This window comes from Mesoplodon bidens, assembly GCF_964165515.1.
Source record: "Mesoplodon bidens genome assembly, chromosome: 16".
NCBI classification, from domain to species: domain Eukaryota; kingdom Metazoa; phylum Chordata; class Mammalia; order Artiodactyla; family Ziphiidae; genus Mesoplodon; species Mesoplodon bidens.
Genome location: NC_138173.1, coordinates 69,318,161 through 69,337,488, shown reverse-complemented (window position 1 = coordinate 69,337,488; position 19,328 = coordinate 69,318,161). Strand labels below are relative to the sequence as shown.

At 44.0% G+C, this 19,328-nt stretch overlaps 1 protein-coding gene across 1 annotated transcript in view; it reads left to right on the top strand.

The window, feature by feature from the left end:
• Window positions 1-19,328, top strand: part of KCNQ3 (potassium voltage-gated channel subfamily Q member 3) — a gene marked incomplete at its 5' end in the record, with an annotated part of 290,070 nt that overhangs the window by 244,964 nt on the left and 25,778 nt on the right. Inside the window, 3 exons of the mRNA XM_081258408.1 lie at window positions 1,330-1,425; window positions 2,342-2,436; window positions 16,020-16,046. Of these exons, the coding sequence (XP_081114534.1) occupies window positions 1,330-1,425; window positions 2,342-2,436; window positions 16,020-16,046 (218 nt within the window). The remainder of the gene's footprint in view (window positions 1-1,329; window positions 1,426-2,341; window positions 2,437-16,019; window positions 16,047-19,328) is intronic.

The following is a 19,328-nucleotide window of genomic DNA, read 5'->3' as shown; positions in this document are numbered from 1 at the left end:
TTCTCCATGCTGTACCGTAGGACCTTGTTATTTATCCTCAAGACCCAGTTTCAATGCTGCCTTCTTTAGGCTGAGTTAGTCCTTCCCTCCTCTGGGCATAGCTCTTTAAAGGCGTTTCAGACCCCATGCTGGGATTGCACATTTCCAAATCTGCCTGCCCAGAAGGTTGTCAGCTCTTGGGGAGCTGAGATTATGTCTTTCGCCCACGTATTCCTTGCACAAAGCGGGTCCTTTGTATATGTGAGTTCCCTTCCCTTGCCCTGTCATCTACTGGTTTATATAAAAAATGCATTTCCCTCAAGAATAAGTTTTGACCCCTGATAGAATAACTTCCCCAAAGCCCAGTGCCCATCAGTGTATTAACAGCAATAATAATAGATAGCATTTGTTGAACATAGTGTGCACTAGATTCATGCCAAATGCTTTACCTACACCATCTCACTTAATCTTTGTGACAACATTAGGAGTTTGGTGCTACATTTATCTCCATTTTCCAGATGAGAAGACTGAGGCTTAATTGGGTTAGTGAAGTTTCCACAGTCACAGGGCTTTTAGGTTGTGGAGCCAGGAACCCAGGTCTGCTCATTCCAAGCCTGACTCTTAATCACAAAGCTTGAAGAGAACCTTCCTGTATAACAAACCCTCTTCCCTGCCCTTCCCCTCCCATCCTTTTGTTGCTAATGTTCTTTGTCCACTGCAGCCCTACCTGGTCTATTTATTTTCTAAGCTCTTTGACCTTGGGCATATGGCCTTTCTGATTCTCAGTTTCCTTATCTGTAACAGGTGAGGGCCAGTGAGGGTGCGACTTGGTCTCTAAGTTCTCTCTTGACTTGAAAAGGGTGTGTTCCTGCCTGTGTAATTCACATGAGAGTCCGACCTGGAAATCAAAACAGATCACAGTTCAGAGAGATTCCAGCCAGAGTAAAAGCCTCAAGTGACAATGCAAGCAACTAAAATATTTTTTAAATTCCCTTAATAGTAACTGGGAATCTAGTCTGCATCCTACTCCTTACTAGGCAGTTCCTATTACATTATCTCACTGTTTCTCCTAACAGAATTATGAGGTAGGTACCTTTATCCTACTTCTGTGTGGAAGAAAGTGAGATGCAGCAGAGAGGAGGCAGGCCCAGGGTCTCACTGCAGGGAATTGGCAGAGTCAGGAAGCCCTGGCTTCAAGGCTCCACTTAACCCACCTCCTACTCGCTGGAAGAGAAAGAAGGGATCTTTCCTCCTCCCCTCGGCTCAGTGTCATCCTGCTGCTGGGAGTCGGGCTGGGGCTCCGGGAGAGTCTGGGTGGGGCTGACTTCAGGGCCTGACCTCTCCCTTCAGGGCATCCTGGGGTCCGGGCTGGCGCTCAAGGTACAGGAGCAACACCGTCAGAAGCACTTTGAGAAAAGGAGGAAGCCCGCTGCTGAGCTCATCCAGGTCTGTCTGCCTGGGGATGAACTGGAATGGGACTCAGATCCCGTGTAGCTGCCTCTGCTTGTGTGTCTGTGTGTGTCTGTGTGTGTCTGTCTCTCTGTGTGTGTCTATAGACAGCCAGGCAGCAGTGGGTGTTGGTCTCCTGCCAGCTCTCCATCCTTTATCTCTGCCCCAACCATGGGCTGGGGGTTGGGGACCATCGTGAGAGATGGTGGGAGAGGCAGAGTGTTCCCTCTTTCACTTCAGAGAAAGTTCCTGCTTTGTGGTTTTATGGGCCACTGGGAGCGCAGAGAATAGAAAAAGAGAGCGTTCTGGCTCTAGCCGCCTGGGACTGAATGTCTGTGTGACCACCCACTCATGAACTTGTGTCCAGTTGCAGTGAGTATCTCTGTGGGTCAGATACAGGATGGTACATGATGTTACCCTCCATACTGTAGTTTCTAGGCCAGTGCTGATCTCTAAGTGTCTGCTCTATCTTCGCAAACCCCAAACCATCATGGTATACAGAAGATCTAGTATATTAGAATCAAAACCTCATCTCCCGGGCTGTCTCTTACACTGGGAAATGCACAGAAGACTGTTTGTCTTCCTACCTGTTTGAGAAATCTCAAGGAATCGTGCAACAAGAGTAATCCCTGCTCCTTTCAGGGATCTTCTACCCAGCACCCGCCTCCCCCGTCCACTGTAGTGCACCTCTCCACACCCCACACCATCAATTATAGCTCTGAGATGATGGGGTCAAGGAAGGTTTTCTTCCCATAGGAGCTACAGAAAGCCAAGGATCCGGCTTCTCCGGATATGACCTCATTGCACATTTTACTCTTAGGTGTCAAGGGCTTTCTGTTTTAATGTTGTGGGATTCCATGTGAAAGTTTCGGGTGACACCAGGTCATTCCTGCCCCTCTTTTCTCCTCCCCAGGCCGCTTGGAGGTACTATGCTACCAACCCCAACAGGATTGATCTTGTGGCGACATGGAGGTTCTATGAATCAGTCGTCTCTTTTCCGTTCTTCAGGCAAGTGGCCACTCATCTGAATGCTCAGAGCGTGACTGACCAGCCCTCCCGTGGGTCTGTATTTGTGCCTGTGGCCTTCCCAGTTTCCCGGAGGACATCCTTCAGGGCAGTGGTTCCCAATCTGGGCTGCATGTTAGAATCATTAGAGCTTAAAATATCCCAATGCCCAGACCATACCCAGGCAGATTCAATCAGAATCCCCAGGGTTGCAGCCCAGGCATCAGTATTTTTTTAAAGCTCCCCAGATGACCCCAGGGTATCACCCAGAATTTCCAGCTGAACAGTGTGGAGTGTCTGAAAAGGGAGGTCGGGCCAGTGTTTGAGCAAATCAGTGGCTGAGGAAGTGATGAGCCAGTGCAATGGGCCACCCTGGCAGTCCTGGAGTCCCCAGCACCTGCCCGTGGCCTGCACCGCCAGACCACTCTGGAAAGGGGGAAAGGGCATGGGGAAGAAGCAACTGGGGGCCCAGAGACGTTGTTTTGTGTTCTCAGAGGTGGGAGATTAAATGAAAGGTTTCAGGAAAAAAAAAAAAATTAAAACCTCTTCCGATGGCCAGCACCTAAGTTTTTTTTTAATTATTTTTTAAAAAATTTCTTTTGGCCACACCACACAGCTTATGGGGTTCTAGTTCCCCGACCAGGGATCAAACCCGTGCCCCCTGCAGTGGAAGCGCAGAGTCCTAACCACTGGACCACCAGGAAAGTTCCTGGCCAGCGCCTATGAAAAGGGAGAGGGAAATGAATACTTATTGGATGTCCAGTATGTTACTGGAATCCAAGTTCACATTTCATTTAATTCTCACAGGCATCCTATGAAATAAGTCAGAGGTTCTCAAATGTCAAGGTGCGTTAAAATCAGTGGGGGACTGTAAACACCAGATCCTGCATCCACCTTCAGCAATTTCAATGGCGTTAGAGTAGCTAAAGCACCTCACACAGGCGCCCCTGTTGATTCTAACACAGTGGCGCGTGGTGCACCCTTGGAGACAGGCTGGGTGGTCGGTATCACCAGGCTCCTCTCATGGATGAGCCAACTGGGGATCAGGAACGTTGGTCATTTTGGCCAGTGTCTGCCACATCTAGAGGCCTCCAAAGCCCATGATCTTTTCACTACTTGGGCTTCTGAAATAGACCACACCTTGCCAGATTTTTTTTAAATTTTTTAATTTTATTTTATTTATTTTTTTATACAGCAGGTCCTTATTAGTCATCAATTTTATACACGTCAGTGTATACATGTCAATCCCAATCGCCCAATTCATCACACCACCACCTCCCCGCCTCTTTCCCCCACCTTGGTGTCTATACGTTTGTTCTCTACATCTGTGTCTCAATTTTGGCCCTGCAAACCAGTTCAGCTGTACCATTTTCTAGGTTCCACATATACGCATTAATATACGATATTTGTTCTTCTCTTTCTGACTTCACTCTGTATGACAGTCTCTAGATCCGTCCAAGTCTCAACAAATGACTCAATTTCGTTCCTTTTTATGGCTGAGTAATATTCCATTGTATATATGTACCAGAACTTCTTTATCCATTCGTCTGTCAATGGGCATTTAGGTTGCTTCCATGACCTGGCTATTGTATACAGTGCTGCAATGAACATTGAGGTGCATGTGTTTTTTGGGATTATGATTTTCTCTGGGTATATGCCCAGTAGTGGGATTACCGGATCATATGGTAATTCTATTTTTAGTTTTTTAAGGAACCTCCATACTGTTCTCCATAGTGGCTGTATCAATTTACATTCCCACCAACAGTGCAAGAGGGTTCCCTTTTCTCCACACCCTCTCCAGCATTTGTTGTTTGTAGATTTTCTGATGATGCCCATTCTAACTTGTATGAGGTGATACCTCATTGTAGTTTTGATTTGCATTTCTCTAATAATTAGTGATGCTGAGCAACTTTTCATGTGCTTCTTGGCCATCTGTATGTCTTCTTTGGAGAAATGTCTATTTAGGTCTTCTGCCCATTTTTGGATTGGCTTGTTTGTTTCTTTAATATTGAGCTGCCTGGGCTGTTTATATATTTTGGAGATTAATCCTTTGTCCATTGATTCGTTTGCAAATATTTTCTCCCATTCTGAGGGTTGTCTTTTCATATTTTTTCTTTTGCGCTACCCAGGTACGTGGGGAGTTTCTTGCCTTTTAGGAGGTCTGAGGTCTTCTGCCAGCATTCAGTGGGTGTTCTATAGGAGCAGTTCCACATGTAGATGTATTTCTGATGTATCTGTGGGGAGGAAGGTGATCTCCACGTCTTACTCTTCTGCCATCTTCTCCAACTCCCAGGAAATCTTAAAGGGGCTTTTCTGGCACAAGGTGGCCATCCCTGGTTTCACATCAGCATGATCTCAGGCACAAACCTCCTTGTTCTTCCATTTTGTCTTTAAGTTACTTGTTGAAACAACTGGCCCGTGATCCCAAGGACTGTCGCGGCTTCGCCTGGTGAGGCCCCTCCAGAGCCGGCAGCCTCAGTGAGACCGCCCTCCCCTCAGGCCCCGGGGCAGTTCAGCCAGTCTTTTCATCTTGTTTATGGTTTCCTTTGCTGTGCAAAAGCTTTGAAGTTTCATTAGGTCCCATTTGTTTATTTTTGTTTTTATTTCCATTACTCTAGGAGGTGGATCAAAAAAGATCTTGCTATGATTTATGTCAAAGAGTGTTCTTCCTATGTTTTCCTCTTAAGAGTTTTATAGGGTCCGGTCTCACATTTAGGTCTCTAATCCATTTTGAGCTTATTTTTGTGTATGGTGTTAGGGAGTGTTCTAATTTCATTCTTTTACATGTAGCTGTCCAGTTTTCCCAGCACCACTTATTGAAGAGACTGTCTTTTCTCCATTGTATATCCTTGCCTCCTTTGTCATAGATTAGTTGACCATATGTGCATGGGTTTATCTCTGGGTTTTCTATCTTGTTCCATTGATCTTTGTTTCTGTTTTTGTGCCAGTACCATACTGTCTTGATTACTGTAGCTTTGTAGTATAGTCTGAAATCAGGGAGTCTGATTCCTCCAGCTCCCTTTTTTTTCCCTCAAGACTGCTTTGGCTATTCAGGGTCTTTTGTGTCTCCATATAAATTTTAAGATGATTTGTTCTAGTTCTGTAAAAATGCCATTGGTAATTTGATAAGGATTGCATTGAATCTGTAGATTGCTTTGGGTAGTATAGTCATTTTCACAATATTGATTCTTCCAATCCAAGCATGGTATATCTCTCCATCTGTTGATACCATCTTTAATTTCTTTCATCAGTGTCTTATAGTTTTCTGCATACAGGTCTTGTGTTTCCATAGGTAGCTTTATTCCTAGGTATTTTATTCTTTTTTTTGAAATGGTAAATGGGAGTGTTTCCTTAATTTCTCTTTCAGATTTTTCATCATTAGTGTATAGGAATGCAAGAGATTTCTTTTTTTTTTTTTTCCGGTACCTGGGCCTTTCACTGTTGTGGCCTCTCCTGTTGCAGAGCACAGGCTCCGGACGCGCAGGCTCAACGGCCATGGCTCACGGGCCCAGCTGCTCCATGGCATGTGGGATCTTCCTGGACCGGGGCACGAACCCGTGTTCCCTGCATCGGCAGGCGGACCCTCAGCCACTGCGCCACCAGGGAAGCCCATGGAATGCAAGAGATTTCTGTGCATTAATTTTGCATCCTGCAACTTTACCAGATTCCTTGATTAGCTCTAATAGTTTTCTGGTGGCATCTTTAGGATTATGTATAGTATCATGTCATCTGCAAACAGTGGCAGTTTTACTTCTTCTTTTCCAGTTTGTATTCCTTTTATTTCTTTTCCTTCTCTGATTGCCATGGCTAGGACTTCCAAAACTATGCTGAATAATAGTGGTGAGAGTGGACATCCTTGTCTTGTTCCTAATCTTAGAGGAAATGCTTTCAGTTTCTCACCATTGAGAATGATGTTTGCTGTGGGTTTGTCCTATATGGCCTTTATTATGTTGAGGTAGGTTCCCTCTATGCCCACTTTCTGGAGAGCTTTTATCATAAATGGTGTTGAATTTTGTCAAAAGCTTTTTCTTCATCTATTGAGATGATCATATGGTTTTTATTCTTCAAATTGTTAATAAGGTTTATCACATTGATTGATTTACATATATTGAAGAATCCTTGCATCCCTGGGATAAATCCCACTTGATCATGGTGTATGATCCTTTTAATGTGTTGTTGGATTCTGTTTGCTCGTATTTTGTTGAGGATTTTTGCATATGTGTTCATCAGTGATATTGGCCTGTAATTTTCTTTTTTTGTAGTATCTTTGTGTGGTTTTGGTATCAGGGTGATGGTGGCCTCATAGAATGAGATTGGGAGTGTTCCTTCCTCCACAATTTTTTGGAAGAGTTTGAGAAGGATGGGTGTTAGCTCTTCTCTAAATGATAGAATTCACCTGTGAAGCCATCTGGTCCTGGACTTTTGTATGTTGGAAGATTTTTAATCAAGGTTTCAATTTCATTACTTATGATTGGTCTGTTCATATTTTCTATTTCTTCCTGGTTCAGTCTTGGAAGGTTATACCTTTTTAAGAATTTGTCCATTTCTTCCAGGTTGTCCATTTTATTGGCATAGAGTTGCTTATAGTAGTCTCTTGGGATGCTTTGTATTTCTGCTGTGTCTGTTGTAACTTCTCCTTTTTCATTTCTAATTTTATTGATTTGAGTCCTCTCCCTCTTTTTCTTGATGAGTCTGGCTAATGGTTAATCAATTTTGTTTATCTTCTCAAAGAACCAGCTTTTAGTTTTATTGATCTTTGCTATTGTTTTCTTTGTTTCTATTTCATTTATTTCTGCTCTGATCTTTATGATTTCTTTCCTCCTTCTAACTTTGGGTTTTGTTTGTTCTTCTTTCTCTAGTTCCTTTAGGTGTAAGGTTAGATTGTTTATTTGAGTTTTTTCTTGTTTCTTGATGTAGGCTTGTAGAGCTATAAACTTCCCTCTTAAAACTGCTTTTGCTGCATCCCATAGGTTTTGGATCATCGTGTTTTCATTGTCATTTCTCTCTAGGTATTTTTTGATTTCCTCTTTAATTTCTTCAGTGATCTCTTGGTTATTTAGTAACGTATTATTTAGCCTCCTTGTGTTTGTGGTTTTTATGTTTTATTCCCTGTAATTGATTTCTAATCTCATAGCGTTGTGGTCAGAAAAGGTGCTTGATATGATTTCAATTTTCTTAAGTTTACTGTGGCTTGATTTGTGACCCAAGATGTGATCTATCCTGGAGAATGTTCCATGTGCACTTGAGAAGAAAGTGTAATCTGCTGTTTTTGGATGGAAAGTGCCATAAATATCAATTAAATCTATCTGGTCTGTTGTGTCATTTAAAGCTTCTGTTTCCTTATTTATTTTCATTTTGGATGATCTGTCCATTGGTGTAAGTGAGGTGTTAAAGTCCCCCACTATTATTGTGTTACTGTCGATTTCCTCTTTTATAGCTGTTAGCAGTTGCCTTATGTATTGAGGTGCTCCTATGTTGGGTGCATATATATTTATAATTGTTATATCTCCTTCTTGGATTGATCCCTTGATCATTATGTAGTGTCCTTCCTTGTCTCTTGCAACATTCTTTATTTTAAAGTCTATTTTATCTGATATGAGTATTGCTACTCCAGCTTTCTTTTGATTTCCATTGCATGGAATATCTTTCTCCATCCCCTCCCTTTCAGTCTGTATGTGTCCCTAGGTCTGAAGTGGGTCTCTTGTAGACAGCATATAGATGGGTCTTGTTTTTGTATCCATTCAGCAAGCCTGTGTCTTTTGGTTGAAGCATTTAATCCATTCACGTTTAAGGTAATTATCGATATGTATGTTCCTATGACCATTTTCTTAATTGTTTTGGGTTTGTTTTTGTAGGTCCTTTTTGTCTCTTGTGTTTCCCACTTAGAGAAGTTCCTTTAGCATTTGTTGAAGAAATGGTTGGGTGGTGCTTGAGTTCTCTTAGTTTTTGCTTGTCTGTAAAGCTTTTGATTTCTCCATTGAATCTGAATGAAATCCTTGCTGGGTAGGGTAATCTTGGTTGTAGGTTCTTCCCTTTCACCACTTTAAGTATATCATGCCACTCCCTTCTGGCTTGTAGAGTTTCTGCTGAGAAATCAGCTGTTAACCTTATGGGAGTTCCCTTGTATGTTATTTGTCATTTTTCCCTTGCTGCTTTCAATAATTTTTCTTTGTCTTTAATTTTTGCCAGTTTGATTACTATGTGTCTCAGCATGTTTCTCCTTGGATTTATCCTGTATGGGACTCTCTGCGCTTCCTGGACTTGGGTGGCTATTTCCTTTCCCATGTTAAGGAAGTTTTTGACTATAATCTCTTCAAATATTTTCTCGGGTCCTTTCTCTCTCTCTTCTCCTTCTGGGACCCCTATAATGCAAATGCTATTGCATTTAATGTTGTCCCAGAGGTCTCTTAACTGTCTTCATTTCTTTTCATTCTTTTTTCTTTATTCTGTTCTGCAGCAGTGAATTCCACCATTCTGTCTTCCAGGTCACTTATCCATTCTTCTGCCTCAGTTATTCTGCTATTGATTCCTTCTAGTGTATTTTTTGTTTCAGTTATTGTATTGTTCATCTCTGTTTGTTCTTTAATTCTTCTAGGTCTTTGTTACACATTTCTTGCAACTTCTCAATCTTTGCCTCCATTCATTTTCCGAGGTCCTGGATCATCTTCACTATCATTATTCTGAATTCTTTTTCTGGAAGGTTGCCTATCTCCACTTCATTTAGTTGTTTCACTGGGGTTTTATCTTTTTCCTTCATCTGGTACATAGCCCTCTGCCTTTTCATCTTGTCTCTCTTTCTGTGAATGTGGGTTTTGTTCTACAGGCTGCAGGATTGTAGTTCTTCTTGCTTCTGCTGTCTGCCCTCTTGTGGATGAGGCTATCTAAGAGGCTTGTACAAGTTTCCTGATGGGAGGGACTGGTGGTGGGTAGAGCTGGCTGTTGCTCTGGTGGGCAGAGCTCAGTAAAACTTTAATTCGCTTGACAGCTGATGGGTGGGGCTGGGTTCCCTCCCTGTTGGTTGTTTGGCCTGAGGCAACCCAACAGTGGAGCCTACCTGGGCTCTTTGGTGGAGCTAATGGCGGACTCTGGGAGGGCTCACACCAAGGAGTACTTCCCAGAACTTCTGCTGCCAGTGTCCTTGCCTGCAGTGAGCCACAGCCAGCCCCTGCCTCTGCAGGAGACCCTCCAACACTAGCAGGTAGGTCTGGTTCAGTCTCCCCTAGGGTCACTGCTCCTTCCTCTGGGTCCCGATGTGCACACTACTTTGTGTGTGCCCTCCAAGAGTGGAGTCTCTGTTTCCCCCAGTCCTGTTGAAGTCCTGCGATCAAATCCCACTAGCCTTCAAAGTCTGATTCTCTAGGAATCCCTCCTCCCGTTGCCGGAACCCCAGGTTGGGAACCTGACGTGGGGCTCAGAACCTTCACTCCAGTGGGTGGACTTCTGTGGTTTAAGTGTTCTCCAGTCTGTGAGTCACCCACCCAGCAGCTATGGGATTTGATTTTACTGGGATTGCGCCCCTCCTACCATCTCATTGTGGCTTCTCCTTTGTCTTTGGATGTGGGGTACCTTTTTTGGTGAGTTCTAGTGTCTTCCTGTCGATGATTGTCCAGCAGCTAGTTGTGATTCTGGTGTTCTCGCAAGAGGGAGTGAGAACACATCCTTCTACTCTGCCATCTTGGTTCCTAATCTCAATAATCTAAGCTTTCACCTTAGGAAACGGGGGGTGCCCGTGACTCACCGCTAGTTGCACTCAGACAGGAAATGCGCTGACCGACACCATCAGCGAAGTGCCCAAAATCCTTGCCAGATTTTAGGCTCTGTGGTCCAGAGCTCAGATTTTTAAGTGTGTGGATAGAAGGCTGGGTGGATAGGACCCTTGAGTTGGAAGAAGAAGTAGAGGGACACTCAGAACTCACACCTGGAGTGGGAACCCTGCTCTGAAGCGTGTTTCTGCCATGTGTCTGGGTTCATGAACCATAGCATGACCCAGTGCTGGACGGGTGGCCCCCCCCAACCCCATCCCACCTTCCCACACTCTCATTGTGGAACCTGGGACCAGGCTCTGAACTCGGCCTCAATTTTCCCTCCACTTCCATCACCAGACTGTGGTAAAGGTTTAAGAAAATTCATGACATCATGACTGACTCATTTCCCTGCATAAAACCTTCCACTGGATAACCATGATGAAGAGAACAAGATCCAAAACGTGACCACGACCCACAGGGCCCCAGAACCTCAGGGCCCTGCTTACCTCTCCCATCTCAGCGTCTATGGTGCTGTTACTCCCAAGAGGGTCTAGTGGCACGTGGCACTTTCTAGTCCAGGCATTCGGTCCACCAATATTTTTGAGCCCCTTGTATATGCTAAGGATTGGACCAGACCATGCAGGTCACAAGTGACTTGTGAAGGACTCTGACCTTGATCCTGAAAGTGAAGAGAAGCCATTGGTGGCAGAGAATGACATGATCAGATGTGTGTTTCAGGAAAGTGACAGGAGGGAGGATGGATTGGACAGGCTCAGGATTCTACACAAGGATATCAGCTAACAAAGGAATGCAGGATTCAGGGGAAGAGGAAATGAGAGCTTAAACCAAGGTAACAGCAGTAGGAAGGGAGGATAGAGGGAGGACCCGAAAGGGAATAAGCAAAGGGAAAGAAACTCAGGGAGTGATGACTTGTGGGAGAGTTAATGAAATGAGAAGAAGCAAGGCTTCCGTAATGGAATGATAAATTTTGGTTTACTAACTGTGTCTTCTTACTTGTAATTAGATTTACTCAGAAGGTGGTCTCTGTGGTTCCTTTTGATTGTAACATTCGATTGTTGCTATAATCATTTTGGGTTTGGGATAGTATCAGCCTTCCTTGGGGTAACAGGGGTCTTAGAATGGGCAGGTGGCTTCTCCTGAAGAGAACAGAGTGACCTTGAATTCAAAAACAAGAACTTGTGCAACCATATTGAATTCTGAATCAAGAAGATTTCTGTTTGCTTTGCATCCCAAGGTCTTGGCAAGAGGCCCATTCTTTTGCGTTGATTTATTATAAATAAGGCATTGTCCTAGCTGTCGGAGACTCCAAGGAATACATTGTGCTGCAGACAGCAGCCGTGATATGGGAATGGCTTTTACACTAAGAGAGAACATTTCTTTCCTTTTTTCAAGGACAAAAGTATAAAACCACTAGAGAATTCACTTGGCAACCATTCTGAAACAAGGCCGTCCCTTGGGAAAAGAATGCCCCACCCACCCACCCATATTCCAACCCACTCCATATGTTTAATGGCAAAAAAAATTAAAAATAGCTGATAATACACTGGTATGTCCTCACCTGCTTCCTAAAGGCTTTTTTACTTGATTTACTTTTTTGAAAAAACATTTTATTGAGATATATTTCATATACTACAAAAGGATTTCACATACCATAAAAGGTACCCTTTTAAAGTAACAATTTGGTAGGTTTTTAGTATATTCACAAAGTTGGGCATTGATCGCCATTATCTAATTCCAGAATATTTTCATTACCCCAAAAAGAAACCCTGTGCCCTTTAGCAGTTACTCTTGTTTCCCTCTTTTCCCCCAGCCCTTGCAAACACTAATATTTTCTCTCTCAATTCTGCCTATTCTGGACATTTAATATAAAAATAAAATCTTATAATGTGATTTCTTTCACTTGTCATAATATTTTCAAGTTGCATCTATGTTGTCTTGTGTATCAGAACTTTATTCCTTTTATGACTGAATAATATTCCATCATATATACCCCATTGTATTTATCCATTCATCAATTGATGCATATTTGTGTTATTTCCACTTTTTGGCCCATTCAGGTACATGTTGTGTGGATATGTGTTTTCAATGCTCTTGGGTGTATACCTAGGAGTGGAATAGGTAACTCTATGTTTAACTTTTTGAGGAACTGCCAGACTGTTTTCCATGGTGGCTGCACCATTATATAGTCCTCCAAAAGATTCTGAAGGATGAAGTTGTGTAGCCCATTTCTAAGAGTGGTGTCATATCAGTTTCCAGCAAGTGTATTTCTTTGTTAATTTGCAAGTATATGTTTGTATGTATACACACATATGTACATATGTGTATGTATATACATCCATATTTTGGGCTAGCAGTGATGAGTGATGGTATTGCCTTTTTTGTTTTTCTTTTATGTTTTTCTTTTAAAATTATAAAATCATTACTTTTGAATTGCAGAGAACCTCAGAGAGTTTCAAGTCCTACCCTAATTTTATATGAGAAGAAACTGAGGCCCCCAGCAGCTCAGGAGCTTGCTCAAGGCCACACATCATGTTGGGCATAGCTGGGACCAAACCCAGGTCTTCTGATTTGCTGGCCAATGGAAACTGTGTAGACCTAGTAGAAGTAGGTGGTAGGAGGCTGAGAAGGTAGAGGAAGATGCTGGGGGGATGGTAGATTGTACATCCTCATGCACAAACAGAGAAGAGAGCAGACATTAAAAAACAGATGTTGCTTACCACCAACAAAAAATCATGCACACAGATTTGTCCCCTAAAAGTGATAGTAGAATTGTCTATAGCTGCACTGCCCAATATGGTAACCACTAGTCACAGTGGCTGTTGAGCATCTATTACTAGTGCAACTGAGGAATTGAATTGTTAATTTTCTTTCATTTTAATTTAAATAGCCATATGTGATGATTGATTAGTGGCTACCATTGGACAGTGCAGCTTTGGAATCATTAGATATCATTAGATATTAGAACTAAAATGGAGCTGAGACTTAGGCCCAAGAAACAGAAGTTACTTGACCAAGAAGACCCAGTTAATTTATTGTAGAACCAGAACTTGTTCTTTTTATGACCAGCGTCAAGATTATTGGAGTGCTTAGAAATGGAGAGTGGGGACTATATGCAGTAACCCTTTGCTACGGCCAAATAACATTGGATCTGTTTTCATACAGGCTATCTCATTTAATCCTAGAATGTCCTGGGAGATAAGTAGAATAGGTAACTCCATTTTTCATAGCCATAAGCTTATAGGTGAAGAATCAGAGCATCAGTGAGATTAATCAGCTTGTCTAATGTCACCCAACTAGTAAGCAATGGAGCAAAGATTGGAACCCAGGTCTTATGCCAAAGCCCATTATATCTCTGAAAAGAAAGAGTTTTTTAGGGAGAAAATTGGATAAAAGTAAGACGAGACAAGTTTTGTTGAGATAATAATACCCTTTTCTGAAGATGGTTGTTGTGAAGGTCAAGCTGAATAAAATGTGTGAAAGTACCTGGCCCATCCTAGGTGTTTAGTCTCTGCTCGTTGAATCTGTGCTGTAAGGAAGTAGTGGATTTATGGCACAGAGGAGAGAGGAGGGCAAGGAAGACACTAAACTCCCAAAGCACAGTCCTGGGAAGCCACTGTTAGTGACAGCAGGACTAGAACATCCCGTCTGGAATGTGGTTACAAATCCTTTCTTCATTTATCCATACAGTCGGCAAGTATTTAACCGAGCATCTCTTACGTGCTAGACACTGAGTGTGGCATTGGGGATAGAACGGTGAACAGGAGAGGGTCAACCGTGCTAGTCCTGTCACGTGGTTGATGGAGACAGGGACAGAGAATTGCCCACTGGGTGTTATCTCTTGGAGTGTGTTGGGGCTTTGACTAGAGCAATTGCAGTAGAGCAGTGGGCAGAAAGCCAGCTTACACAGGCTAAAGGGTGACAAGGAAATGAGCACGTGGGGACAGTGAGTGCAGATGACACAGCTGCAAGGGATGTAGGGCTCGGGTTTTATCCTTGATGGAAATGGTATAATGGTATCATGGTAGAGAGGGGTATAGGCGGATGCAGTGGCGGTTGAGGGGAGCACTAGAGGAGAGAGCAGGATGGAGGGCCTGGGCTTCAAGGCACAAGTGAAGTCATCAGCAGGAGCATGGACCCTTCAGCCATCAACACTGAAGGGAAGCCAGTGGGTGAGACCAGGTATAAGATTGTCAATATGGTGGTAGGTCCCTGAGGCAGGTCTCTGCTGAGGTCAAGGTCACTGGCTGGGGGTGGAAGTGGGGAGGTGGAGAAGTTCTGATACTGGAGGGGGAGGCATGGCATCATTGTCCTGTAGCATGAGAAGGGAATGGAAGTGGTGCCTCTAATTCTTTTTTTAAATTGAAATATAGCTGATTTACAATATTGTGTTAGTTTCAGGTGTACAGCATAGCGACTGAGTTATATATTTTTTCAGATGATTTTCCATTATAGGTTACTACAAGATCCTGCCCGTGCTATACAATAAATCCTTGTTGCTTGTCTATTTTATGTATGGTAGGGTGTATCTGATAGTCCCATACTCCTAATTTATCCCTCCCTTTAGCACTGCCCCCGCCAGGGCCCTCTGATCCCATCCTGCCCTCGGCGCACTCCCTCGCCTTCTCTTTCTCCTCTTACTGCCATCCCTACTTTTCCTGGAGCCAGAAGTCAGAGCTTTTTCTGTCCACATGTTTCAGGAGGGGAAATAGGCCCAGAGGATGTGTCCAGCTCAAAGCCACACCAGACCCACAGGCTGAGCTGACGCATGAACTAGAAATCCTTAACTCTCCAACTGGTCCTTTTGCTCTTCTACCAAGATACCTCATATTCTCTCCCCATTTCTCCCACCCCTGGATCCCAATGAGAGTCCAGGTATTCATTCAGTATTTCCTGTGCACTTACAAAGTGCCAGGGTATGGGGTGCTCAGATTTTAGAGCTGAGAAAAGCAGAGGCTCTGCCCCCACACGACCATGTAATTCTAAGACAATGTCATCCAGTCCAATTCCACGTACGAAGATATTAGCTCAACTTCAACCCTGGGAATTTAGATAGAAACACCAGGAGGGGCCCCTCCAGCTAGAACTTAAAGGAGGAGTAAGACTGTTCAGGGCAGAGCCTGAGCGAAGTCTCAGTTATGAATGTGTGTAGACTGCATGTGGCCTCATGGTTACAAGTGTGGGCTCTGGAGCCAGATCATCTAGGTTTGAATCCTGACTTGGCTGCTTCCGGGCTATGAGACCTTGAGCGATTTACTGAATCTCTCTGTGTCTCGGTTTTCTCATCAGGAAAATTGGGGTGATAATAATACTTACCTCATAGGGTTGCTAGTGATGATTAAATAAGTGAATCCATAAAAAGCACTTAAAAGAGGATCTGCCTACTAATTACCGCACAATAAATATTAGGGATGATGATGTCGACTGTAATGATGACGGTGGTGACAGAGTGATGGGGTGTGTGGCTGCTAAGTTATGAAATTCCTGGTCTCCTGATCTGTCCCCAGTGCTAAACAGATCACCTGAACCCAGCACAAGGTGTGGGGCAGCAACCATTTGGGGGATGAATAAATGAATGAGTGGCTGAGAAGAACCTTGGAGTTTAGAGCCAGAGCTGTTAGATCACAGGAGGGGTCTGGGGTCTGGCTGGGGAAACCCATGTCATTCACTGGTTCTCCTCCACATGCACCATCTTGTCCCAGAGCTCCACCCTGCTCCTTCATCTTCATCAAAGGGAAGCTTGGGGACACATTTTGGGGAGAGGGGGAGCTGTTGCATGTAATTTATGCTGTGCTTCTTTTTTTCTCCCCCGTTGCCTCACAGGAAAGAACAGCTGGATGCAGCAGCCAGGTATGTTTGTGATTATGAAGCCTCTTCTTCCCACCACTGTGTCGGGACAGAGGGTCCAGCTGTGTACACTGTAGGGCCCCTGGGCAGTCATGCTGGTCGTGAGATAGAGTTTTGGGGTTCACTGCTGTTGCCGGCCACCATTTTTCTCTGCCAATTTCATGTTAATTTACTCAGGAACAACTTAATTGTGATCATAGCAGCAGCCACATTTTGAGTGTTTCTCCTCTGTGCCTGGAGTCCTGCATGTGTTACCTCATGTGGTCCTCACATCCAAGATCGACTCTCGTGTCTTCATTTATGGATTGAGGAGACTGGGGCTCAGAGACGTTGAGTTACTCCGCCTGGGTCACACAGCTACTGAGGAGCAAGACCAAAATTCAAACTCAGGTCTGAATATTAAGACCGTGTTATTTCCATTATATCTTGCTTCGTTTGCTTCTTGGGCTCACAGATGGTTCTTCGAAAAGTGAGTCAAGACTATAATTCATGATCCCCAGTAAACCATGCTCAGTACAGGCTGCTGCAGAAGCAGGTTGAGCTTCTGCATGAGCCGTCTCTCTTCCTTTTGGTTCCATCTAGAGAAGATGTCACAGTATCAGGGACATTATGGACCCTGCTCGAGATTGTAAAGGAAGACCATCTCTCACAAACAGTTTGAGTGTTTGTATACAAGTCATCCCTCTATATCCACAGGGGATTGTTTCCAGCACCCTCAAGGATACCAAAATCTGCAGATGCTCAAGTCCCTTATGTAAAATGCCAGAGTATTTGCATATAACCTATGCGCATCCTTCTGTGTACTTTAAATCATCTCTAGATTAGTTATAATACCTAATACAATGCAAGTGCTATATCAGTAGTTGTAAACGCACCATAAATGCTCTGTAAAGAGTTCCCTGTATGTGGCAAATTCAACTTTTGTGTTTTGAAACTTTCTGAAAATTTTTTTTTTCGAATATTTTTGATCCTCACTCGGCTGAACCTGTGAATGCGGAACCTGCAGATATGGAAAGCCACCTGTATTTATAAATAGAAATAATTATAAATGTAAATATACATTATGTATATAATATAGATTTAAAGTATTATTGTTGACAAACTACTTGTACAGCCTCTCGGTCAACCTCCTGGACACCAATCAGCTGTTGTCCTTCTAGAGCTGACAGACTGGTCAGAGGAGGTGGTGGCACCCTGGACCATCTGTATGGGAACCACTTAATCCTGCCTGGAAGGAACAGACAGCACCAGCTAACTCACAGACAAAGACACAGTTTGGACTTTCTCCCTCCTTTATGCAGACTTTCAAGTGGAAGGAGCATTTCTTGCTTGGAACCAGTCCGGACTCTAGGGGGGCATTTGGGGAGATTGTAAAGGGGGGCTGACCACTGACAATGACAGTGTCAGGAGACATTTGCTAGAGGACCTGCAGCAGCTCGTGTCTCACAGAGGCAGAGCGGGAAGACACCTCAGAGATCCTCCTCTGGATGCTTGTACAGAAATGAGTCCCCCCAAGAGGGCAGGCTCACCCCAAGTTACAGAAATCATGAGCTCGAGGGGTTACGTGATCTCAGGACCCCCCATGGAGCTCTCGTTTCCCCCTCATCTCATGACTCATGGGGTTTTAAATCATGCAGGTGTTGACATTGCAAGCGAAATACTGCATTGACCTTTATATCCTTTTCTATGGAGACAGGAACAGAATTTAGCCAAATTGGAATGTATGTGCAAAATACCACTGTGCACTGAACTAGGCACCTTGGTTTAATTTGGGCTTAGATGGATGCATTTTGCAGCTGTGCTGGGCATGCTTCTCCAGTTATTGAAAATGGGCTCTCTGCAATCTGCTCACCAACTTACTCATGCCTCTGTCAAGAACTCTCCACTCTGCCAGGGGTACATACAGAGGGAAAGGACATTCCATGATTTCTTGGGGTTAGAGTCGCTGGGTGTTTTCTGGCTCATCCTCTTCAGGAAGAGCTAGGTCAGTTACATAAGCCACTCAGCCTCCCTCATCCAGGCTCAGGGTGCAGCACTTTTGATTTGAACAACAAATAGGTTTGGCTGACGGATTGGCAGGTGAGATGGCAGGTGTGATTGTAGCCGTGAAGCTTGGAGGTGGTGCCGGAGATCTGGAGGAAGGATGGGTGAATTGTCGACAGAGGAATGAATTCTTTTACCGAAGAAGGCAGGGAGCAAGGAGACCAGAGAATGGTCAGCAATGCACGTGTGCATTAGATGAATACTTACTGGTATACCATTAGCTTCTTCAACAGGCTGCCAGCTAACTGGTGTTTCTCTCTTACTTTATTATTATTTCTAAATAGCCAGAATCAGATTTGGAGTTCATCTTTTTGACACCTTCTAACACAGGTGGCCCAGACATCTGTTTGTCAGCCCAAGGAAAGAGTTATATCCTCTTTAACTTAACAGCTCCTGGTTCTCTGTTAGGATAAGAAAGGGAACATTTTAGTCAGCTTGTTGGAAAGAGCTCATACTTGTAGTTTCTTATAAAGCTAGTGCGTGTTCCCACCACCCTCCGCAAAGGGTCAAGAGAGCTGAGCTTCTTTGGTCCCAAGGATGGGACTGTCTTGACTGATTTGCTTTTATGCAGGTTTGTTTGAGGAACAGAAGCCCCCTGACTTCCTACAATGGCTGGGAGGTTGGCTTTGTATGCTGCCTTCTCGGGATCTATAACTCTGAGAAGGAAGAGAGCCAACTTCCGTTGTGGGCTTGGTAGGGGCTGAGCACTTTCCATAGATCGTCTTAATTAATTCTTGTAAAGATGGAGACAGTTGACAACCCACCACCTCACCCCTTCTCACCTAGTTTAGATGCCCCACTCATGGTGCCCTTAAGTAGGACTCAGCACTTCCCCTAAGGAAGCGTTTACTTTATTCTTTTTATTTAAATAAATTTATTTATTCATTTATTTTTGGCTGCATTGGGTCTTTGTTGCTATGTGCGGGCTTTTCTCTAGTTGTGGCATGCGGGGGCTACTCTTCGTTGCAGTGCGTGGGCTTCTCATTGCGGTGACTTCTCTTGTTGTGGAGCATGGGCCCTAGAGTGCGTGGGCTTCAGTAGTTGTGGCTCGCAGACTCTACAGCGCAGGCTCAGTAGTTGTGGCGCACGGGCTTAGTTGCTCTGCGGCATGCGGGATCTTCCCCGACCAGGGCTTGAACCCGTGTCCCCTGCATTGGCAGGTGGATTCTTAACCACTATGCCACCAGGGACGTCCAGCATTTACTTTATATACAGTCAAAACTTAAAATTCCCTCTTCCTCT